We start from the raw sequence: 25,422 nt of genomic DNA on the forward strand, positions 1-25,422 counted from the left end.
GGTTAGGACCATGCTCTGCTGTTTAACCCCAGACCAGATCAGATCAGATCAGATGGCAGAGCAGGCTCCCCTGGGCCAAGCCTAGTGGGTATCCAGCTGGATTCCTGAAAGAGAAGCCAGCTCCAAGGTGAACATCTGGCCCCAGTTATCAGTTTTAAACACCCCACTGCTCTTTCCTGCCTTCAGAAACCCAGCCTGCTGTGTCAGGACTCTGCTTGAGAAAGGAATAGAGGAGGACAGCAACTGAACACCCACTGAACGGGCACAGCCTGCAGGATTTTCCACAAAAAAAAAAGAAAGCCCAATCCTGCCTTTCAGGCATGCAGAGCTGTATTTTAACAAGCTGCTGGCAAGTGTCAGTCCCTAGGTGCCACCGATGTTTGTGCCTGTGTATCTATGACAACAAACCAACCTAATGTTTGGGAGGTGTCCTTGGGAATCAAAGGGAGGGGGCTGCTGCCTCAGGTCGGGAACACTTTACATTTTCAGACTTTTAATTCCTAAGTATTATGGAGGTGTTTATGAAGTGCTTTTGGAAAATGAACTAATTAGTTACCAGATTTTATTTTTCTTGTGTGCAAATGGGCCAGCTCAGACTAATGCTATTTACTTTAGCTGATTCCAGACTTTTTGATGTATAAAGGAAGGAATATTTTTAGGAGCTTTAATTCTAAGCAGGAGGCTTAGCCTCAAGGTCAGTGGATTGTGGGTATCTGTGGGTTGCTTGAAGCCATTTGAAGAAGGCAGAAAAGGGAATCTAGCCTCAATTTGTTGCAATGGTCAGTTTTGCTTCTGGAGTGCTACAAATCAAAAAATTGGGAAGCCTGGAGTTATCCTACGGAGCAGTGGTGAGGATGGGCAGGTCTGTAAGAATGGATCAATACAGTCAAAGGCATAATAATTACACTAAATAAATGAAAATGTCTAATTGGACCCATCTTTTTGCTCACAGGATTTGGAACAAGGAGTTTCATCTTTCTCTTTGGTCCTCGTGCCTTTCGGAACAGAAATGTCTCTGCTATCCCTGTGAAAATTCACACAGGCTGAGGACAATCTTTGGTCTACAGCTGAAAACTACAGAGACAGAAACTGGGGCAGGAATGGGGTAGAGAAAAGATAAAAACTTTTTGGGCAAAGTGATTTGGGAGCAGACAGGTGGAGGAGAAAAGTGGAGGAGGAGAGAGAGCCTTGCCTGTGCTCTGAATGAGCTTTTGATGTTGCTTCTGCATAATTTATGTGCAAGTGTGGCAAGAGGAGTGCAGTGTAAATCCTGCCTGATGGACAGGTGAATATCAGCTCACAAATGCTTGAAGTTCTGAGCATTCCTGCAAAAGATGCTGAGGAAAAAAAAACCCATCACAGGCAGAAAGCCACGGCACTGAAATGTTTTTTTCCCTGATTTTGCATTGGTGAACTGCTTGAAGAACAAGACTCTGTGATTTTGCCTGGCTGTAAAAAGGTTTAGAGCCTTGAAAAAGGCTCTAAACCAACAATGTCTTATTTTATGAATCCCCTTGGAAGTCAATGGGAGTCAGCTTAGAATGACAATTAAATAACATCAGGACCTGACCCTCTTTTCAGTGTATGCAAAACATCTCAGGGAAAGGAGGGATCAGTCATGGAAGATCCCCAAGGACTTTGTGATCTGAGATACCTGAGTGTCTATCTGCAAAGGAATCACAGTGTTTGGAAAGCTGGTGAGGATGTGCTTATGGTGCACTTGGTGATTAAATTAAGAGTTCAGGAGCATGTTGAAAACCCCTTGGGGAGCTCAATTTTGCTCCATTTTAAGAATCTTCTCTAAATTCCTTAGAAATTTGGATAGTTGGATGAGCAAAATCCAGGATTTGCATGCGTTTTCCATCACTGCACAGAGGTGGCAATCACAAATCAAAGTGTCACACTGGGAAGACAACGTTGTTTTGGAGTTTGTGGGGATTTAGAAAGCAGAATTGGTGATCTTATCAATGCCTCTCTGGAGGTGTGACACCAGGGTTCAAGTGGCCTTGCTGTTTCAGATCCCTGCCACCAAGATTTATCTGTGTGTGGGAAACAGATGAACCCAGGGGTTTCAGGCTGGTCCCCCCAAGCCATGGAGCCGCCTCCATTAATGTCAGCGCGCTCGTAAATTCCCAGCTCGCGCTGAAGGAGGCAGCTCCTGCCGCTGCACAGAAGCTTCCAGAAGTGTCCCCTGCCTCCTGTAAATGCATGGACACCCAGTAAAGGAGATTAACTGCAGGTGGACTTCATAACAGCTGTGCCTCCTTTGGAATTAGGGGGGGTTGACACTTCTAAAAAGATGACAGCCTGGTGTTCCTATAAGCAACAAAGGCCTGAGTGGGGCTTTTTGTTGTTTTGTTTTAAATGGCTTTCAGGTTATGTAGCTGATTTCAACTGATGGGAAGACAGGTTGCAGAGCTGTTGGCTCCACTCTCCCCTGCCATAAACAAACAATTCTCTTGTTTCTGATAACTTATTTTCCCTCTATTAAAGGAACCCGGTGGGTTATTTGCTTTGGTTCACTCCTCCCGTGAGCCAGTGGTGCATTTGCATTCCATTCCCTTGCTCCCTCCAGCCCTAAAGATGCCTGCCAAAATTAGTCAACAGATAAGTACTCAGTGGAAGCTTTTAAGAACGTGCTAGGAAAGGCTTGAACATTACCCATTAATGTTTACAGCTCCTAATTATGTTAATTAATCAGTCTTGGAGGTTGTCTCAGCCGGGAGCCCAAAGGCAGGATTTCAGTTCCCACAGATGTACTTGGAGTCACTGCCATGGCTGCTTGCAGCGAGGAGCTCTGCACGCTCTGCCTGCCAGCATTTTTATCCTGGGTCCTGGACAGGCTTTGCTGGGTTGTTCCTGCTGGATTTTGAAACTCCCAGCATCTGGGAGCAGGCTGAGCTGTGTTCAGGGACAGGGATGTTAAATGGAAGCTGTCCCTGCAGAAATGCCTTTTGGCAGGGCAGAGAGGCACTCAGGGAACACTCTGCACCAGCACTGATTGTTGGGATACAGAGATTACTGCCTCGGCAAAACCTGGGATTGCTGGCTCTGTCAGAAAACAGAGGTGAAACTACTGATAGAAAAGCTCCCCAGACATTGCCTCTGCTAATAATGCTTCTTCACATTTGCAGGAGGACCAAGTGTTTGGGCAGAGAACATCCAAGGCTGTGCCATCCTCTTTCAGAGCTTCATTTCCATAACTCAGAGCTTGTCTTCACTCTCCTGAGGAGAGCTAGAAGATTTGGATAAGAGACATAACCCTGCAGAGGGATTCAGAAGGAGAATCAACTTGTTCTGTGCTATTCCCAGAAGAATTGGGTTTGTGTAAACTACACAAAGTACATGAGGGTAAGTGAAGATACATTCAACTCCAGGTGAGGACAGGAAAAAATATGGTGCAGGTACAGATCTCTTTCTAATTTAGTTCAGCTCATCCTCATCTGCTGGAATTAGCAGACAACCACTTATTTATCCCCATATCCTGATTTTTACCATGAGCTCACAGCTGATCCTAGCTGGTAACTTCTGCTCCCGAGTGGAATGTCACATGCAAGTGGTTTGTGAGTGTGTGACAATCCCTTAATGATGACAGGGAAAACAAGTAATGACAAGTTCCATTAAGTAAAAAGAGAATGTTCTTCACCCATTTGCAGATGGCTCTTGTGGGCAGAAACTCCTCTCTGTGCTGAATATCAAGTGCCAAATACCAAAGAAGCATTTTTTGGATAGGCTCCTACAGCAGGAATGGCCCTACAGGAGTGGCAGAGAAGAAGGGAATGGTTTTTCCAGGCTAACAGGACACTGTATGTATGATCACTGTATGTGATCAGGAGGCTGGTGATGTCTCTGGTTGTGTTTCAAGCATCTTCAGGCTGCTGCTTGCTCTTGGACAACTGTCTGCTGGAGTGGCTCACGGCTCCAAACCTGGCTTTGAAGCAATTTTCCCATCAGCTGCTCCATGAGTGGCTGCCACATTGTGTGGAGGCTGCAATCCATGCTCTGGGCTGCTTGGGGAGCACTGCTGGCAGGTTGAGGTGAGCCAGATGGGGCTGGAAAGCAACGCGAGCCCGGATGGATTCAGACACGATTCCTCGGAACCAGAGCGGAGGGGGTGCTGCTGCTGGTGCTGCTGCTGGCACTGCTGAGGTGCCATCCCTCTCTGTCCTGTTGGCCAGGCTTCACTGCTGAGGGATTGCCTGGCAGCTCCACCACAGACTCCAGAAAAAGCAGAGTGGAGGGTGTGTGAAACGTGATACGGGCAGTGCCTGACATGAATGAACGCTTCCCCTGTGCTGTGGGGACTCAATGCAAAAACCTCTCTCTCCATTCATCTCCCTCCTGCCTCCCCCTTCCCCATCTCCTGCTGCCCAGGGAGCCCCAGGAACAGGAGTATTGGCAGTAAACTCAGCTCCACAAAACAGGCTGGGGAAAGAAGGGAAACATAACACCATCACTTCCTATTTCTTTCTCTTTTCCTCTGCATCAAAGCCTGGGCTGGCTGTCAGGAATGTTCAAAATGAATAAATAAAGCACAGGAACCCCCCCTGCTTCGGGAGGAGTCTCATTCACTCACCATGAAGCTTGGCCAATTCCTTTTCTGCCAGTACTCAAGTCAGCAGGCAGAGCAAGAAGATCATTCAAAGCTAATCAGTAAAGTGTAAACCTATTATGAAAGCACATTTACCCCTCGCCGCCTCCTCCCTCCCGAAAGCCAATCCCCAAATCTGTGGGAATAACACATAGCCCCCATAAAAGTTGCTATTACTTAGATCCCCTGTTATTAGGTCAGTGATGCCACTGATGAAATGCTCCCCAGAGCTCCCCAGAGCAGTGGCAGATAAATCCTGCAAGAAATTCATGGAGTAATTTGTTACAGCTCGAGGGCATGAGGCACATCACAGCAGAGCCCATGCATGAGGCTCTCCCCTGTGATTCTGGAGGCCATCTCTGGTAATAAAAACCTCATCTTGATTTCTCATCCTTTGTATTGATTTCTGTCAGAAAAGACTTGGCTTAGACAAAGATACTGCTGTATTTCTCTGGATAATAAAGGGATCCTTCTTCCCTTTTCTGCCCATCCCTTTTTGAAATTCATTTTAGGGATGACTCTAGCAAGACTTGTTATTTGGGAACTGGTTAATTCACAGTGGGTAAAGAGTTGAGAAGAGAACAACTGGCTTTGCATATTCAGTGCAAAAACCTAAATGTGAAATGACAGAAAAATGGGTTTGGTTTGGAACAGTGAAGGAAATTGGAGGTAAAACCCCAGCTCTGCTGTATCTTAATATGAAACTCTGTTATTAATTGAACAGATGGAATGTGTGGGACTCAAATGATTATCATCCAGACTCAGATCTATATAATCACAGCAGTTGCTAATTTTGGATCATTTGTATTCCTGCTCTTGGGGAAAAAAAAAAAATAATAAAAGAAGGGCAGGTCTGTAGGTAAACTGCATGATGTTTCTTCACAAAGCTTTCCAAACCAATTATCTTTATTTTCTACTATGGCTGGACAAGGCCACATGGAAATCTGGAAGGCTTTATGGGAATAATTTGCAAGCCAAAAAAGAGCAGCTCCACAGAAGTCAGCCCAGGTAAACTGAAGTATGGATGGTAAGGCTGAAAAATGCAATCACATCAAAATTATTTTATCTTCTCTGCAGCAGGACTGATATAAGCATCTGGAACAATTTCATTTAGCCTGTTCCTTTGGGTTTTGCTTTCCTTGGCTTTTATATAACCTCTGTTCCTAAGAAACTGGTTTGGGTCTTGAAATGACTGAAGCTGTTCCCTTGTGCAATGAAAGCGATAAATATTTACAGCAGTTCTTAAAAGCTGAGAAATTTAATATGTGCTCATTGCTTTTGTAATCTAAGAGTAACTGTGCTGAAAGACAATACCTGCTAATTGTATTTTTTATCACAGTCTTTTTAGAGGGAAGGATAAAATATGGAAGTTTGGGTTTATTTTCTACTCCACACAGCAAAATTTATTCAAAAGAATCTTTGTTCCCCTTTATCTGTTTATTTAATAGACTATGGAAAATGGTAAACTCTGTCAAAAAACCTAGCTGAAGAATAATTTATAAGCTACATTTAGCTGTTGATCTCGCAGACTGGCTTAGGGGAGAGCCAAAATATATCCTGGCAGGTAATAATTAATGCAAACCTTGACACTTCAGGCCTAGCCCTCTGTTGAGCAGGACACAGCTCCCAGTTCTCTGGCAGGAAAGCCTGGCTCTGCAGGACACACACACTCCCCTTGTGGAGAAATACACTGAATTTTTTTGTTGTTTTTAAACCTATTCTGGATGTGTCTGTGGGGAAAGTGATTGTGGTCACTTCGAGTCCTGCTGTGAAGAGCAGGACTGTGGGCAGCTCGCTCTGATTCCTCTCAGCTCCGTAAATCACCTCGTCACTCAGCCAGATTCAGATGACCTCCAGCACTGGGCCATGTCCAGCCTGTGCTGGAGCTGATGGCAGCTCTCCCACTGCCTTCACTGGGGGCAGAATTCCATCTGCTAAATCACCAAAAGAGCTTTTATCAATGAGAGCTGTCTGCTCTTGGCTGAACTGTGCACTACTGATTTTTTAGGGATCATGACAGACAGTTCAGATAAAAGAAGAGAGTAACAGGGAGTATGATGGGGCTTGGAGCAACAAGGCTTCATGGAAACTGTCCCTGCCCGTGGCAGGGGTTGGAATGGGATGAGCTTTAAGGTCCCTTCCAGCCCAAACCTTTCTGGGCTTCTCTGGTCAAACACTGACTGCAACAAGTGTGTTGCTGTCCCTCTGCCACCAGCAATGACCCTGCTCTCAGGGACACCACAGAACTGCCTGAGGCAGTGTGACACACTGCAGAATGGCAGTTTTAAGCCTAATCATTGTGATAGCAAATGGTTGAAGTGGTTAAAATACAGTATTGTTTCAGATGGGTGGGTTATTGTACACGTACTCCCAGAGAAGGGAGCTGTTTTCTCTCCCTGTCTCAAATGCAGCAGAGCAAGCCTGACTCAGGGCTTATCTCCAAGCACCCTGTGGGTGTATCTTAGTCTAATCTAAAATAATCCCTTGCTCAGGATTATCCATAAAGCCATCCAAGATCAGTTAATGTGGTGCTTATATTCCAACATTTGCTTTAATCTTTGTTAATTTTTAAATCTAGATGAGATTCAAGACTACTGAACCTGACTAGGCAGACCAGAACAAGGTAGCTGAGGATGCCTTATAGCTTGTTTAATCAGGTTATGCTGATGGTGTCTCGAGTCTCACCTAAAGCTGAGATATAAACTTAGCAAGGAAGTCCCATTCCACTTGTAAGGGCTACAAAAAGAAAGCTCAGCACTTTACATTCCACCTTAGACAGGTACATGGGACTGAGGGCTCCCCTGCATTAGGCAGCAGGAGTTTTGATGAACTGCCCTCTCAGCCATCCCTCTCCACCTCCCTCCACTGAACCGTGGCTTCAGCTTCCTCAAATGATCCTTTGGATGGGTTAGGCTGCTGGTTGGCTCTGCTGTTAAACGTCTCTGTGGACCAGATTTAACTTTTAATAGTGTCTCATAATGTCTTTAAAGAGGTTTATGGCTCAGCCTGCTTCTCTGGGAGATTGCCTGTTCCCTGCTAATCTGCTACAGAAACATTGCCATTGGTTCCTGCAGTATTTCAGGGAGTTCTCCCCCAGCTCCACAGCCAAGTTAATTGGACACAATTGACCTATGGTGGAGAATGACTATTAGGTGAGGAATATTAAGCAAAGGGAATAAGATCTTTCTGTACCTCAGAACATGCTGGGAGCTGTGGGGAATGGCAGGAAATGGCAGCTCAAGGAGTGAGCAGAGCAGGCCCTGGGAGAGGGTTGATTTAGGGAATGGGAAAGTGCTTTGCAATAACTGAGGTTTGTAAAAGCAGCAGCTCTTTCTAAAGGACAGTAAAATATGCTGGAGTCTTGACAGTCTGTAAGAGGCAAAAGTACAAGAGAGAAGAGCAATAGGTTGTGGTAGACCAGTGAGTGCTATTTTTGATCATTCTTTCTTTTTTAACAAACACTTCACTGTTTTACAGCTGCCCAAACCTGATTGAAGGAGTCAAGGAACAAACAGGGCAGGATTTCATCAGAATGCATTTGTGTTTCCAGCTGGAAACTGCATGCTGAAGGCAAGTCCAGTACCCTGAGCAAACACTGAATGATTAATGGCCATGACACTGGTCCACAAGACAAATACAAGCCCTGTAACATCACTGAGCAGCTCAAAACACAACAACAGTTTGCAGAGCAAACGAGACCTTGCTGCCAACTCCTGGAAGTTTTGGTTGCTGCTTCCCAATTTACTTTTACACACTAATCCTCTAGATGGGGTAAATCCCATAAAATTATAAAAGCTGCCTATGTTCCTTAGGACAAGGGTTTTCAGTGTCAGAACTGCCAGTCTCAAAACTTCTTTGGCTGAAGTAAACTTCCTGAGAGAAGCAGAGGTGTCAGCACTGGGTTTAAAAGTGTGTAAGTATGTGCTTAACTCTAGTGAGACGTGAAGTTTCACTGAGATCAGCAGTGCTGCTCCAGTAAAGTTACATTTGGAGGAGTGCCTTGAAGGTCAGGCCTCAAGAACAAAAGTGCTTCAGATTCATGTGGGCTGCTGGATAATACCAGCAGCAGGATGGCAGCCCCAGTGACGTGATGTGATTTGCTATGGCAAATAATGGTACTTCCATCTCATGGAAGAGTGAGTTCTCTCTCTTAAACCTTATCTATTCAGACAGGGAGAAAAGTCACTGCTCCTCAAGTTGAGAGTGTGCTGCTTATAATTCCAAAGACTGAGCCCAAGGTAATGTGCAAAGTGAAGGTGTCCCACTGGAATGTGTGTGGGGCTGACCCCCAGCCAGGGACTGCAGTAGCACCTCTGACCCCTGCCAGGAGCAATGCCTGCCCTGGTCCCCCCGGTCAGGAATCCTCCAGCTCAGGATTTGGGCTTTGCAGAACTAACTCCTCCTCTGGGACTGGCACCACTGCCTTAAAGATGGATTTTATAGGAACTCAAAATGAGGCTCTTTGAGGCAAATGCACTGATTAAGGGGTAAGTGTTTCTGCTCACCGGCACTCGAGGAAGCACTGGGTGATCTGGTCCTGGAGGGTTTCCTTGATGTGGGGCCCCTCTGTTTTCCTCAGCTCTGGCCTGAAGTCTAAGTCCTCTCCTTCCTGGACTTCACCTTGCAGGACATTTGCTTTCTGCAAACTGCTTATTGCCTCCAATTCAGGAGGCAGGCTCTGAAAACAAGAGGAGAAAACAAAAAGTATGAATGAAAAGAAACTTAATATTTACTGGAATGCCAGGTTGACAGTGAATCTGAGCTTAAGCCTTAATTTATTTGCAGGAAGCCAGGAAAAAAAACACAAACCCCTGTGCTCATAAAGAGTGCCTGGATGCACACAATGGCCTATTGTTGCTATTTCAGCATTAATTAACAACATTGCAATGCACAAAAACAACCTTTGCAGCGTGGGATCCCAGCATCTCAATGAGACAGGTGAGAAAGCTGCTGTTCTGCAAATGCCAGCTTTATCCATGTCAGAAGGGTGCCAGAGAATTTTTTAATTGAATTTTCAAATGTCTGGACTTCCCATTGATGCTTTTTAATTAGCCAGTATTGTTTTTAATTTGTGCACTGAAATTTTTATATGCACTGCTTGGTCAGTGGTTTCCTGGTATTTTGTAGCAGCTGGTCAGATTCCTTTAGGAAATCAACTTCCCTTGAGGAGCAACAACAACAAAAAGGAATAAACACCCCCCCACACCCCCCCAAACAATATAACAAAAATCACAGCTCCCAAAGTTTCCCATGATTTGATAACCTTGGAAAGAAGGGCTTCTCAGCCAGTTTCAAGTCTTAGAATAATTTTTACTCTGTGATTGATTTTACATATGTAGTGTGAAGGAGAAAAAATGAAAGTCTTTCTGGTATTCAAATACAGAAGCATGAAAAAACCTATCTGTGTGGGTGGGCTGCAACTTTGTGTTTTTCATTTTGCAATCATTGATAAAGTTATGATGGTCCCAGTGTTTTATGAGATATTGCTACCTTGTAAATGTAGAAAAAAAATCTATTTTAAAATTAACTTGTGAACTAGATTTGTGGTTTAAGTTTGTTTTTTTTAAAATTCTAGAACAATTTATTTTTTTTTATGCACTTGAGAATTATTAGTTATATTGTCTGATGGTGTATGGCAAATTACAGGAAAAGAGGAGAAAATACAACAATCTGTTTTTGTTCTATAATTTTATTACTTTTCAAAGTTATTGACTGAGATAGGTGGCAGCATATGTGAACAAAAGCTTGGTTTGCATGAAAAAAAAAACGAGTATAATTTTGCTCTGGCCCTATGCTCAGAGCATATAAAAGTTGTCCTTAACTGGCACATCTTAGGCTATTTCAGTAATGCATTCTTCTTGCTCTGGTGATGTATTTTCTGGTGTGCTCCAAGTCCCAATTCCAGAGGCCTCCCGTGAAGACAAAAAGCTCTGTCAAAGCTTTGGCCAGCTCATATTTAAGATCTGTTATTGCCTGGTTTTCCATGCTTCTACCAGGTTCCAAAAATCACTAATAAGTGCCAAGCAAATTGGGTTTCAGCGAGCACCCAGAGGGATCCCACAGTGTCCAAAGCAAGCACAGAGGCCCCATTCAGGAAAGCAATTTACTGCCTCCCCTGCATCTGGGATGTGTGACTCACACTGTGCTGCAGGAATCGGTCAAGGCCACCAGGGAGAAAATATTCAGGAGGAAATAAGAGCAGCAGTGTGGTTTTGAAAGGTGGCTGCACATGTTCCCTTCCTGAATGTGTGACCCCAAGCGCTGCCTTTTACCCTGAGATGTTACCTTTGCTCAATTCCCAGTTTTCAGGGAAGTCAAGTGTTTCCAATCTTCCCCCTCACCAGCACCTATTTATAAGTACAACACAGCTACTATTAACAGTGTTTATTTGTGTTTCACCATTGTCTGCCTTGCTGATGTTAAATGAAGCCCAGGACAGCCAGATGTGATGCTGCTCTATCAGGGGCTGCTCTGGAAAACCAGAGGAGCCCAGAGAGAAAACAAGGCCTGTTTTCCAGACTGAGATCCAAAACCAGCTCCTCTATTTGTGTCCCTACAGCAATCCCCAGGGGATTCCTGAGAAATTCCCATCAGATGGGCATGAGGATACCTGCAGCTTTAGGGAGGCTCACCTGTGGCTGATGGAGAGAGAGATAAAGGCTCCTCTCCAGCACAGCCTGAACATTTCAAGGTGAAATGGGAGCAGCTTATTGGTGCTGGGATTTATTGAACTGCTGGGTGCATCATCCCTCCCTTCTCCTGCTCAGGCTCTGGCACTCACCTGACCCTGCAGTGAGCCAGTTCAGCTCCCTAAAAAGTGGAAAATAATCCATTTTGTCTTTTCCTCTCCTCCCAACTCCTCAAGTTACTCATTTCCCACTGTAAAAAGGTGGATCAGCCAGCCAAGGAGCAGCTGAGGGCCAGTGCCACAGCAAGGGGAGTGGTGGACAGTGGGACCAGACCAACGTGGGAGCACCAGCACAGGCAGCAGAGCCTTGCCTGCCATCCCAGAGCCTTTGCAGCTCCTCTGAGCTGTTCTCCACCGCATCTTGAGGGAGCCTTGGATGAGCAGCTCCTCCCACTGTGAATGGAACTTTCACCAGTCCCAGGTGAGGTGAGAGCTGTGTGAACTGGCAGGGAGGTGCCAGTGTAAGATCAGGAGATTCTTATCTCAAAAATCGATTTCCTACAGCCCATATCTCTACTTGAGCCCAGAGTCATGCTGTGGACACAATCCAGGTAGCCCTGAAGCAGCTGGCTCAGATAACCACGAGGCCATGGGATATGTGCTGCTTGGCAAGACCCAGAGTAAAGATTTGTGCAGCTCCCTGTCTGAGCACCATTCAGTTATCAATACATCTCCTAACAGGAGTTTATGAGCTGTACTCAGCACCAAGGCTCAAGTACAGACATAAACCTGCTTATGAGAAGCTCTGTTGTATTTACTCTTTGTAATTTTTTTTATTTTCTTTTCCAGAGTCTGTTTTACAACAAGAAAACAGAAGGAATGAGAATTACCTCTAGAACAAGACTCCAGCCATTCACCTTCAATATTTACTAAAGAAAGGCATCAAAGAGAACAGGGCAAGTTGCTAAGGCTGTATTCTCCTCCTGGTTTCTTGTTTGGCAGCAACGTGCTCCAGCTGCAGTGGGCGAGGGGTGCAGGAGATGCAGAGCACAGCTGGCTGTGATAAATGAGGCCTGAAGGAGCATCTGGCTAATGTGGAACAGACACAGCCCTGTTCATGGGGGAAGAGCAGGAGGCCAGCACGTGGCAGGAATGTAAGGCTGGCTCCTGTTCTGGGAGAGGAGAAGGAGGAGAAAAGCGCTGACTGGCAGCCAGGACGTCACACCACGGGCATTTGATTGTTAAATAAAACAGCACAAGTGTTTTCCAGGTACAGCTGGATTGACTTTCTGTTCTGTCACTTTGAAGTCAATGCAGTCATGTAAACATTAATGAATGGACTTGAGAAAAACAAGGATGAGGAGACATCAAAAGAAGTGATGTGTACGTGGGATAACAAGTGAAATATGGATTATCTTAAAAACAGCTTCCTTGGACTATAAGAACAGATCCAAGTGTGTGGATGCTCAAGGAAGTGAATTAATTGATAAAGTAGGGAGGGAATAAGAAGATGAAGTAGACAAACCTAAGTGTGGAAGGGAATTTAGCAACATAACCTAAATATAGATACTGGAGCAGCAGGAGCTGCTGAAGAGATGTAACAAGATGTCCAGAGGATGGAACTGTTTTCTACCATTTGTCAAGAATTTTCATAGAAAATGCTTTTCTTCTGTTGACTAAATGATATAAAATGATTTAGACTATTAAAACATTTGAAAAAAAGAAAATAAGCTATGAATAGCATAGGTGATTCCTTCCAGCTTTGCAGCTGAAGAAAGCTGCTCTGTTAAACTTGTTTTATTTTGTCCACAGTGTTCTTGACCTAATCACAGAAGTATGTGTCACCCTAAACCTCACCAGCTTCAGAGTTTAACACATTCCTAACCCTGTCTCAGGAATGAGGAACTGCACAACCTTGTGTTTATCTTCAGGTGCTCTTGGGCCTTCAGAAGGAGACAAAAGGAGCAGAATCTCTCCAACAGCCCTGTTGGAGGTTCTGTTCTCTTGGCAAGGAGCAGAACTCAGAAGAAAATGGGTCTGAAAAAGCTTTGGCCATCTGAAGATGCAAGAGGGAATAGGAAGTGAAATGACTGGAGGGTGCCAAGAGAGAGGATGAATTCCAACAGCTCCAGCAGGAATGGTTCCCTGCTGGCCAGCCTATGCCTTACAGAACCATGGAAGAGCTTTCCATGTTTCCACATGGCTTTTGTGGAGCTCTGAGGTTATCCTGAGTGTGCTTCCATAGCCCTCTAATGTGCATGGAGGGAAGACAAAAGCCAATTTATTTCTAACATCCCTTCTCTCAGCGCCTCTAATGTTCCTGCTTCTGAATCAAAGGGAGGCATTCTCCAGGAAGATGCTAATAAATAGCTTTTCCTTAGGGGAAGAAGCATTTTCCCATCTTTAAGAAATTTCTCTGGCCATGTGAAATTCAAATTTGTTAACTTGCCCTACAAACCGCAACTCATTTAGAAACAAATTACAAATATTAGATGGAGACAGTGAACTTGATAATGCAATGCTGCCACATCAGTTGTAGAATAATGCATCTTAATGAAGGCTTCCCATGTGAATAAACCATTATATTTACAAGCTTTTCACAGTTAATGACCCAGAACTGGATAACGAAACTCACATTTTTAGTGTGGTCCTCTGTCAGCAAAAGTATACATATTAATAATTGATGTTGCTGTAAAAATAGGACATAATATGAAGATTCCTGAGTTTGTGGGAAAAATAGGACTACATGGTCCATTAACTTAAAAGGCTTATCTAATGTTTGATGGGCTTTGTCTTTAAAATCCTTGTTTAAATTAATAAGGCAAAATGGACATTTGTCTAAAAGAGAATTTTATTCCAACTCATCAGTCACCAGTGTGCTGATAAGAATCTTCTGTTCTGTTCTCTACTCATTCCCCAAAAGAATTTAGGTTTTAGGGAAGGGGACAATGCACCAGTAGAAGGGAGAAGACATTTCCTACACCTCCCAGGTAAGCCAGTGGGTGATAAGGGGACTGGAGAAGCTCCCATTTGGAGGCAGGGTGAGGGAGTTGGGGATGTTCAGCCTGGAGAAGAGAAGGTTGTCTGGAAAGCTCAGAGCCCCTTCCAGTATCTGAAGGAAGCTGGAGAGGGCCTGGAGTGACAGGACAAGGGGGAATGGCTTCAAACTAGGTTTAGATTGGATGTCAGGAAGGAATTGTTCCCTGGGAGAGTGCCCAGAGAAGCTGTGGCTGCCCCTGGACCCCTGGCAGTGCCCAAGGTCAGGTTGGACAGGACTTGGAGCAGCCTGGGATAGTGGAAGGTGTCCCTGCCATGGCAGGGGGTGGAGCTGGATGATCTTTAAAGCCCATTTCAACCAAAGCACTCCAGGATTCCACAAAACTCCGTCCGTTTTCCCTTCCCAAGTCGGGATTTTGATGGCTGGGATCCCTTTCCTGGCTGGAAATCCCAGCCCTAGTGCCGAGTCAGCTCCCCAGCAGAGCCCTTATTGTTCATTATAAAGCACTTGGAGGTTGTGTGCAGGCTGGCTGAGCACACTCAGGGCTGCTCTTCCTCACAGAGGAGGAGGAGGAGGAGGCCCTGCTGTGGAACTAACTGCTCCTCAATTGTTCCATTAGGAGGGAAAGAGACTTGGTGGCAGTGAAATAAATACATTTCATTTCACTCCACGTCGGAAAGCTAACGTCCCTATTATGCCTGAGAGGTAGATTTACTGCAGCTTTTACTGCTGGATACTTAATTTAGGACAGCTTCTTGTCATAGGCCTGGAAGAGCAGAGCTGAAGCACATGCTCTGTGGTTTTATGGGGCTTCAGGAAATGTTCTGCCACAGCCAGGATTGCCCATAATTGTAAGATTTCAAAAGATGGACCGGTTGTGCAGCATTTTTTTTCCCCAGTACATTTACAGTTTGCTTCTCTGGGGGAGAAGCTTTATTTCCAAATATTTTTTAAGGAAGTAGATGTAACAGTCACTTATTTTAACCAGCAGTGAAAGTGAAATGATTTTTTTTGTACATTTGGATTACATAGGCATGTAGACTAAAATAATTTATTATCAGACCAGATGGGGTCTTGTTCTTTCCTTACAACTATTATTCTTCAGGTGGAAGGTGTCCCTGCCCATGGCAAGGGGTGGATTGAGATTATCTTTAAGCTCTCTTCCAACCCAAATCATTCTATGATACAATTCCACTATGATCCAAACTGCATTTAAAAGTTTGCTATAGGGTTGAGCTATGTCCTTGCTTTATTTCCTCAATATAATTTGTCTGGAAGAATAGATTTTAAAGAGGTTTCTTATCTTGTGAATCATAAAATCATGGAATGGTTTGGGTTGGAAGCACCTTAAAGCCCATCCAGTTCCAACCCCCCAAATGATAATTGTATTAATAGAGGTTCCACTGTACACAAATGGTGATAGCCACATCAATTATATGGCTGAATTCCTAAATTAGGCACAAAAAAAAAAAAAAAAAAGGAACAAGTAAGCAAAATATATTGCATTCATTAAAGCTTCCCTACTCTCTGACTCACTCCAATGGCTTTGCCAATTAAAGTAATTGTCATATGCATTCAAACAAAGCATTTGTAGTAGGAGGCCCTGTTGAAAAACTACTGAAAATGGTTGGTTTACAGATTTATATAATATATCTTTAGAAATATATTTACATGTAACACCTTTTAGGAAGATAAAGAAAATCTGAAGTGGACAGAAGGTTTTACATTCAGGGCCAGATGAGTTTGTATAGTTTTGGTTATGTTATGTATTTGGTTATGTTTATTTCTGACATGACACCTGGGCACGCTGTTAAACTTGGACTAAACATGGCAAGCGTGTTTTGGGCTCTGAAAGGCAGTGATTTCATTGTTAGTATGACTGCAGCCAATGAAAACCAAATTATTTAGCATGCTTCTTTCTTCCCAGAGACTTTCTGTTTCAAAAACAAGCAGGCTTAAAATTTCTATTGAAAACAGGACAGATTACTGAGATGTGAAATAACAGAGGACTTTGTGCTGACACCCAGGCAAGCAAAAGTCATTTTAATCTTAAGCTTGGCAAAACCAGGCCTGATCTGCACCACTGCTGTAGCTGCCCACTTGCAAGAGCTGATGAAATATTTTAAATTTCATTTGATTGAGTCTGTAGTTTGTTAAATCCTGTATAATATTTATTTAGCCATAGTCTATAATGTTTACACAGAAAGCTATTCTTGGAAATGCTGATATTTTTTTATATTTTTTTTTTCTGACTGGATTAAATGAATTATATTTATCAGGAATTCAGAGAAGGAGGAATGTTTGGCAGACTGTTTTCTCAGATATAAATAAAGCGTTAACCAAGACAACATGCCTAAATTAGGGTATGTTTAAAAGAGGTAGGAAGGAGAGAACAGCTTTTTATTTAACACCATGCAGATCCTTTCATGTGAAAAGGATCATGGAATCATGGAATGCTTTGGGTTGATCTTAAAGCTCATCTTGTTTCATCCCCTGCCAGGGCAGGGACACCTTCCACTATTCCAGGTTGCTCCAAGCCCCATCCAGGCTGGCCCTGGGTGGGGAGGAAGGAAGGATGTTGGAAACACCACGTAAGAGAATCACAGAACAGCAGGAATTGCACCACTAACTCCTTGGGAAGGGCTGGAATTTCAGGATAGAGCTGTGCAAGTGTAAACTCACAGCTGTGAGACCCTAACCCAGGGTTTGGCTTGTCCTGAAATATCTTGGAAGTCTGATATTCTGGGAGATGTGTTTTTCTGAGGACCTTTAGGAGAAGCAGAATCTGGTGTGGTGATGTGTGATGAGGAAAAGCTGATGCTCCAGCAGGGAGCCACAATGGCTGCACATGGCTCATGCATCCTGCTGAACTGAATCCATTTGAGAAAAAGGACATAAAGAACTAGGAGAATTTCTTCAGCTATGGAATGTTTACTTTTCTGAAGGGATGGGTTTCTGGATGAGCTGCTGGGATTGCAGTTCTGATGAAAATGGAAGGAGGGGCTGTGCTGGGTAAGCCCATCTCAGGGAGAAGAGGCTTGGGGGATAATGTATCAGAGCACTGCAGGTGGAAAAAGGGACTTGTCATTCTGTATTGTTTTTTTCCTGGACTTCTCTAATTCCTGCTTAGCAGGTTTAGGGAGGGTAGTTTGATTTACTCTGGGTGGTGCAGAAACAACAAAATTCTTGGGAGGTTCAGTAACAACTTTTACTTGCCAACGTTGGAACATCCTGGCAAAATAAGGCACGTGGCAAACTTTAACTTCTCCAGGCACAACACAGGACTTACCAAAGCAGTGACTGGAATTGTTTGGTCTGGCTTCCAGAATACTTTGAGGAGAAGAACTGGACACAGCACTTGGAGCAGCCTCACCAATGCCCATCACCTCCCTGCTCCTGCTGACCACATCAGTCCTGTGACAGGCCAGGTGTCCTTGGCCACCTGGGCACACGCTGGCTTCATGTTCTGTTCCCCCAGTCCCCAACATCCTCCTACCCTCTCATCAATCAGTCTGATGGCAAACTGTTTATCCTAAAGTTTTAGGTTAAACCCAGCCTTTCCTCTTTCCAGCTGCCTGTGCTCTGAGATTAGAAGTATAACTTCTTGCAGGAGTGCCGAGCGTGGATTCAGGAGCAGGCTCGGGCTGTTCTGCAGTACCCTGAGACACAGCAGCTGCCAAAAGCCAGGTCACACACCCAACTGCACTGAGCTCTGCAGCAAAATTCAACAGTCATAACCTCTGAACAGGGTTTTAGTGACAGGGAATCTATAAATGCCAGAAGAACAGAGCAGTTAAAAAACCTGGTGTGTTAAATTGAGCTGGGATGGTAAAACAGGGCAAGCAAGTGCAGGTTTGCTCAGACATCATGTGTGTGTGTTCAGACAGCTCAGTGTGTTTTCTTGCCATGTCAGTGTGGTTTAAACACAACCCCGTGCCTGGAGCAGTGGTTCTGGTGGTTGTACTGGAGCTGGCACTAAACATTCCTGTGGCAGGGATGTGAGGAAGATCAGGAAGCAGCTCAGGATACAGTTATCAAGATGTATGTGCTCTTAGGAGGCTTGCTTCTCTTCACAAATTAAACTGGGACTGCAAAGTGTGATTTATCGGGGCTTTGGAGAATGTATGCTGAGGGAATCATGCTGTTTCTGCAATTAGGCTTTAATAAATAATAATAATAATGAGGTTTTACTTTTGAGCCAAGAAAAATCTCTCTACCATAGGCTCGCTCTCTGTCATCAAGCTAAAGATGAAATAGAACCGAATTCCAGAAAAGATACATAAATTTTTAGTGAAGCAAGTAGAGAGTAAAGAAAATAAAACTGAATTAAGCCAAAGGCTGGACAATTCTTGGGCTTGACACTTATTTTCCTATTTTTTAGGCCAACACAATTGAATTTTCCCAGAAATCTTTTACACAGAACTTCAAACGGATCAGCTCTTTGTGCAAAGCAGTCTTTGTCTGGAAGTAACACAGACATTTTTTTTTAAAAGCCCTAATTATAAGAAAAATTGTATTTATTGCAACAAAAGTCGAATCTCCTTTGGGATGGACTTGGAGTAATGGATGGTTGGGTCTTCTAATTTATCTAAGTCGTGCAGCATTAGAAAAGCAAATTCAACATATTTACACATGAAGATCTGTGGTCATTTTTTAGAGGGCTGACGTGATCATACATCAAAGGGACTTGACCTTTGGAGCTCCCTGCCTATCTATCAGTGGGAACCAATGTCTGCTTCCTTTGCAGACCAGGGAAGGGAATGCAGCATGGAAAGGAAAAGGGAATATAAAAACCCTGGAAAGATGAACCCATTTTTTAAAATTTTATTTAGAGTTATCAATTTTTCCCCCCACATCCTTTGATTATAAATTTGATAAAGAGCTATGAGTCAGAGTGCAGAGGAGCAAACATCAATTCTCTTGCTTTTAAATGGAGGTCAAGAACTGAATGCACTCGATGTGTTTGGTTTTAATTCCCTTCATCCCTCTGATAATATAGATTACATTATGCTCCCCATAAACCAGGCTGTTCACATCCCAGTTACCAGTTCCTCCCACACTGGCCACCATGAAATGAGGGCTTGGCTCTGAACCCTCAGATAACTGATGCCAGATTTAGATTTCCTTCCTAAGGACTCAACAGAAATGTCATGGGATTTGACAGGAAACAATCCCTTGTTCTGCAAAAGGTGCCATTTCCAATTCATTTTCAGTACATCCCAAGTACTCAGGTCTGCACTAATTAAAGTCTCTGCGAATTCTGTCTTAAACAGAGGCAGAATTGGTACCCAAGCTTCTGTTTAGCTGTTAGACACCAAAGGCAGTAATCCCTAAGGTGTAACCTGTATTTAACATGGCAAAGCTTAGGTAAATGTACATTTTCCTTCCCTAAAGGTAAGGTATTAATGTTATTTTAACTGATGTGAGATGTCTTCTCTAGGCACAATCACTTTCTAGAACCTTATAAAGCAGCTAAGGGCAATTCCATTGCTGGGCAAGAAAATCCCCCAAACTGCCTGGGAAAAGCCAAAAGCATGTTTTAAATCAAAATTAAATTATTAGTTTATAAATTAATCACTTAAGAACTGTAGAACATGGAAGCATAAATAAACTTAACAAATGCAGAGCAGTGCTGAATGTTTCTGTGATGTGCTGCTGCTTTACTAGAACTTTACTAGAGCTTGGTAAAAGGGCTGTGCTACTGCAGCTGGACTTGGGTGAGGCTTGACACCTCTTGGTGCCTCCAAAAACTTGGAGGGGGGGCAAAAAAAAATGTCAACAGTAAAGAATTGATCCCATTTTTTGGGTGTTTGTTGCAAGGAAGGGGGAGGGAGGAACAGAATTATTGTGGAAAGGGTGCTTGAATTTTTTTCTTTCACCCCTGTGCAATTTAACTGACTGTGGGCAGCTGCTCATTTCCCTGTGCCCCTGCAGTGTGGTGCAAGGAAGATTTTGATTGTTTTGATATGGATTTAAGAGAATATTGATGGATTAACATGCCAGTTCTTAGGTTTCTCTTCCCTCCTCTTGACATGCACAGGCAGTGGCTTGCAAAGGGGTGGGAGGAAGAGGATTTTCCTTCTCTAATTTAATTGAATATTAGGAAAAATTAACTATTTTACCCCACTGTAAAGGCTGTCAAGCATTGGAACAGGCTGCCCAGTTAAGTGGTAAAGTCACCATCCCTGGAAGTGTTCAAAAAATGTCTGGATGTGGCACCTGGGGACATGGGTCAGGGGTGGGTGTGACACTGCTGGGTCAATGCTTGGACTTGATGATTTTAGGAGCCTTTTCCAACCTCCATGAATTCTACTCCAGACATAAGGCAGCCCACCAGTCTTGAAATCACGACTTAAAAGCTGATTAATAAAATTTCCTTGCTGATCATGCCTAGGTCAAATTCCCTGGAACCCAAGGCAAATTCTCCACAGCCAGTTTCCACATCTGCCACACACATTGGAGAATGTATGGACAGCACAAACCCATTCAGCAGAAGACAAATTGTGCTACTCCTGTGCCATTTATCATTTCAGTTGAGTTCTGTATTCCTTGGAGACTCTTTTTAAAATAGGAGGAATCGTAGAAATTAATTTCTCCTCTTGGGCTGAATTATAAAAGCCTGGAGAGCAAGCAGAGTGTGGCATTTTATGTTCTGGAGGCACAGCCCCACTTACCATGCCCAGAAATACCATTTCCTCCTCCCTCAGCTTCTCTGTTTTCTTGCGCTGGCTGTAGCCACGCCAGACCTGGATTGTAAACAAAACCCTAATGAGATAAATGGGCCTTGGTACAGCTTCCTTTTCTGGGGCAGACACAGGGAAAAACAAATAGAGGAAGGAAAGGCACAATATACAATTTAAACTATTGCTTTTTAACAGGTTGCCATCTGCTATATATATATATATTTTTTTAAAACAAATTTGGAGGTTTGTTATCCCCTCATGCTGCTCTAGGTGGCTTCTAAGAACTGTCACTGCTTCATGAAGGTTAGACATAAGATTTAGGCTGAGCTCCTGCTCTCATCAGGATGAGTTGTCTGAATTATTCATGTGCAAGAACTCTTTGTGGAATTTAGTGCTGAACCTCCCTCTGTCCTTTTTTCTAGATATGGAATGAACTCTTCCCCTGGAGATCACAGAAAAAGGCATGAATTCAGAGATGCACTGAATTCCAAGGGGAGGCCAGAAAGAGCCACTGAGGTCATAAAAATCAGAATGGAAAAACAACTTGTAAGTTATAAAGTCATCCTGCATTGCCAGTGCAGGACTGGTTCCATTGATCTTACATCTAAGGTCCTGTCTCATTTTTTAAAGTGGTTTCAATGACGTATTTCACCTTGCTGGACACCCTAAAAAGGATAATTTCAGAAAGCTCCCCATCCTGTGAGCTGTGTTTCTGTCTACAGCTGCTCTCCCGACCAAAACATTGTCATTTGGCTTTGCCAGAACTGTTGCTACACAAGAAACTCACCTTTTGAATGCAAGTGGCAGCATCATCTGGATTTTTGCCCATCTCTTGCTCCTCTTTTTTACTTTGTCTTTTCTCTTCAAGGTAAATTCTCCTCATGAAGGCTGCTCGAGCACGGCCCTGGCGAGCCCTTTCTGCCACCTGGATCACTCTAATGCCCTCTTCAAGTGTCATGGCTGTGACAACTTCCTTCAAAATAAAAAAGGAATGAACAAAGGAAAGTTATGTTCTGTTAATTGCATGCCTCGGTTAGAAGATGACATCTTAGGAAACAAAAGAGCAGAGATTCCTGTTGATGTGTGATGAAGAAAACCTGCTTTGCTGAGGAGCCACAGTGGCTCAAGCAGCCCTGCTGAACTTGATCCACTTGAGCAAAAAGACACAACCATGGGGCTTTGTCCCTCTAAAAGGAGAATTTCTTAGGCTGTGGAATGTTTTCCTTTCCTTTTCTGAAGGGAAGGTTTCTGGAGGTGCTGCTGGGATCACAGTTCCTTCGATGGACATGGAAGGAGGGGCTGTTCTGAGCCAGAGGGGAAAAATGGATCAGAACAGAAGGGACTCCCCCTTCTCACTCCTGACAGCCCTCATGCTCCCCATGGAAAAGCTGAATTAGTGTCCTTTGATGGTCATCTCCCAGCTGGAGGCAGCTCATATTTAATTATTATGTACACAGTGTGTGGCACTTACTTTCAGCAGGGCTTTCTAGGACGGGATTACATAGGATAGATTTCCTGAACAGAATCACACAAACGCTGTGCAGAGCAGATTGCTGAGATGAACTCCACTGGTTTTGATTTATGTTGGACTGCTCCTAACAGCACTGCCAGGGACACTGGAGAATTCCAGTTGGTTACACAGCAGCCAGCATTTCCTGAGAGGATGAGGTGCAGAAGTGCTGACAACCCTGCAGCAGCCCCAGTGGTGAGTGAGCTGGAAGTGCAGCACAGGGCACTGGGTGAGGTTATTTTATTGCTCCCTGTAGCAACCTGGACCCTGCCAGATCCTGGTGCTCTGGCTGAGCTGGCTGCTCACTGGACAACCTCATCCCTAATGGATGCCCCTCTGGAAAGCAGCAGGAGCAGAACTCTGGGAAGCAAAAAGGCTCCAGGATAAACTGTGCTGAAACAGGATCTCCCCAGAGCAATGTCAGGAGAGTAGAAGAGCAGAGAACTCACCCAGAGCTGTCCTGTGGAGGAGCAGGGGAGTGCTGCAGCTGCCCAGCAAAAGCTCAAGCAGGGAAGCCTGTGCTCTGTCTCTGCAGTCTGCCTGGGGCTGTTTCCATCCCTGTGGACTTCCCCTCTGTTATTTTGTGGGATCAACAGGCACAGTCGCTGCTGGAGAGCTCAGGGCAGCGGTGTGACTAAGTGGGCCATCAGCACTGTCTCTTATGGCTACAACATCCATGAATCCAAGTCAGCCAGGCATGTAGGCACAGTTGTTTACTTGCAGGGGTCAACATGCCACTCCCAAAAGGTCAAAAGTATATCAAATCCAGAGCAGCCTTCACTGCAGCACTCCTGTACTCCTCTGTAATGACTTTTGCTCTGCCAAAACTCAGTTTTCTGCTCCTCCCAGCAGCTGCAGCTCTGGAGCTGCAGAGGGGAAACTGCACTCATTGTTCAGAGGTTATAAACAAGTGAATGCCAGCAGTTGTGCTGACCTGAACTCCGAGTTCTGCCCGCTCCAGTGCAGAGTCCTGGGCCAGGACAGCTTGGTTTCAGTAGGACTAATTAGATGATGAGGGTTAGTTAGACAAATAAAACACTGACTTGGCCAAAGTGCTGCTTTTTCTGACACTCTCACACACAGAAGGCAGAGCAGAATCATTTCAGTCTTACCCAGACTTGAGATGTGACTGGATATTGTTTGACAGGGAAATCTAAGGTTTCTTTCTGCTCATGCCTTATCTGTAAACACACTTTTACTTCCCCACTGCTGTAAAAGCCCTTCTCACTTCAGTGTCTCGTGTTCAGACACATGCAGCTGAAAACTAAACAAATCCAATCCGATACACAGGTATGGGGTACATTTACCTGCTCTAGCAAACCAGCATTCAGCAAAATCTCATGCAGGTATTTCTCCCTCTCCTGCAGGATTCTCAGGTTTTCTTTCACAAAATACTTTGGGATGGGTATTTCTATGTCTTCCTGGAGGAAGAAAGTCATGAGATGCTTTTTAGGACTTTATTTAAATCACATCACTGATTAACTGAACACCTTTAAATGCGATAAAACAAGGGCAGAGGTGGTTGAATATTTTTTGAGTATTGGGGAATTTGACCTTTGTAACAGCTGCTGTTACTTTTCAATTACTTTAGGCCTAATTCAACAAAAACAAATAAATCAACCCAGTTTGTGAACCATGTGAGCCCAGAAATCTTTCTTCTTATAATGGCTCAATTATATTATCAAATTGCTAAAATATTTGGCAGGGTTGCTAGAAATTTAAACATGATTTCCACAAAGCTGAATACCTTTGGTTGTGTGATCATCCCACTTCTTGTTTTAATCAACATGAAAAATAGATCTGTTCTCTTGCCATTTTTTTTTTTACCATTATAAGGAACCAGAGCACAATTCTTGGGTTTTTTATAGGTATTTTGAGCTGTAGACAAACTGTCTGCCTGTGACTGTGGTACCTCAGACACTTCTTAAAATCAGACATGACCAGAAGTGCCTGTCTTTACTAATTTCTGTAATTAAAAATATGTAACTGATTAACATTTCTCCCAGTGTCATTCCCCATTCTCTCAGCTGCACACTTAGGGACATCCCTACCATGACACCACAAGAAAGCTTCCAAGTCAGGCTGTGCTTATATGATTTTATCAGTGCAGAGGTCTGGTCTGATAAAGTTTCTAAATATTTATCTTGCTAAGCTCCCTGTTTGCACCTTCCAACAACCCTTGGTTGTTGATGGAAATGATTACATGCTGTACTCTGAGTGCAAATCACTCTGGGTGGATTAAAATCTGGAGGGATAAGAAATCAAGGGGTTTGTCTGGACACCCTCCTGTAGGATGAGAGGATTTTTAGGCTGCCAGGGAGCAGAGTCAGTGTAGGAGTATCTCTGATGTCTCACCTGGCCTTTAATTCCAAAATTGTGACTTTTACTGACTGGAAAAAAGAGATCAAAGTCCCAGTGCCAGGACTGGAAGGGGTGGGGAGCCTCCTTCTCTTCATAATCTCTTTTTGGGGCCCAGCACTGAAAAATCAGGCTTGAGATGTTTAACCTCGAGTCAAATTTGTGCCTTTTTAGCCACTCCCAGCCCCACATGAGATTTATGGATCCAAATACCTTCACAATTACCCCAGGAAATGGAGTGACTGGATGTTGGAAGGCAACTGCACAAAAACATGAGGTACAGAACTGGAGACATAGGAAAGCTTAGTCTTGCAATGACACAGTACAAAATAGGCAGAATCATCACAATAAAATGTTGTGTCCTCTGCCTTCAATCCTGCAGGATTTTAGCACTGATTATAAAGGGAAAGGAATGACTGGAGTTATCCATTCTGGGCAGATCCTTTGTGAAACAGGAGTTATTTGTCCAGTAATTTTGTTCTGTTATCAAGAATATTTTAATATTTTATTAAAAAGAACACCCCATTAATCTATATTCTTATCTAGTATGGATTTTTTTTTCCTTGAAAAAACCTGAAATCTCCTCAGTGATTGATTTCTTTTGTGGTAGGTAGGTATGTTAGGCCTTCTTAAAATTAAGGTGTGGTGCAGGAA

At 43.8% G+C, this 25,422-nt stretch overlaps 1 protein-coding gene and 1 long non-coding RNA gene across 5 annotated transcripts in view; one reads left to right on the plus strand and one right to left on the minus strand.

Moving 5' to 3' along the window:
• Window positions 1-25,422, minus strand: part of IQCA1 (IQ motif containing with AAA domain 1) — a 97,687-nt gene that overhangs the window by 59,946 nt on the left and 12,319 nt on the right. For 2 of the 4 annotated variants that reach the window (XM_015634928.3, XM_015634927.3), the window contains 4 exons: window positions 23,718-23,831; window positions 21,688-21,873; window positions 20,892-20,963; window positions 9,097-9,269 (listed from right to left, as the gene is read on the minus strand). In XM_015634928.3, coding sequence (XP_015490414.1) covers window positions 9,097-9,269; window positions 20,892-20,963; window positions 21,688-21,873; window positions 23,718-23,831 — 545 coding nt within the window. Of the gene's footprint in view, window positions 1-9,096; window positions 9,270-20,891; window positions 20,964-21,687; window positions 21,874-22,859; window positions 23,638-23,717; window positions 23,832-25,422 lie in introns of those variants that run through there. The other 2 variants (XM_015634931.3, XM_015634930.3) reach the window with 2 other exon arrangements.
• LOC107207575 lies at window positions 12,076-21,857 on the plus strand. Its single transcript, XR_001522843.2, has 3 exons — window positions 12,076-14,209; window positions 21,323-21,446; window positions 21,769-21,857. It is a non-coding gene; the product is annotated as an uncharacterized LOC107207575 (long non-coding RNA).

Source organism: Parus major, chromosome 7 (genome assembly GCF_001522545.3).
Source record: "Parus major isolate Abel chromosome 7, Parus_major1.1, whole genome shotgun sequence".
NCBI lineage: Eukaryota > Metazoa > Chordata > Aves > Passeriformes > Paridae > Parus > Parus major.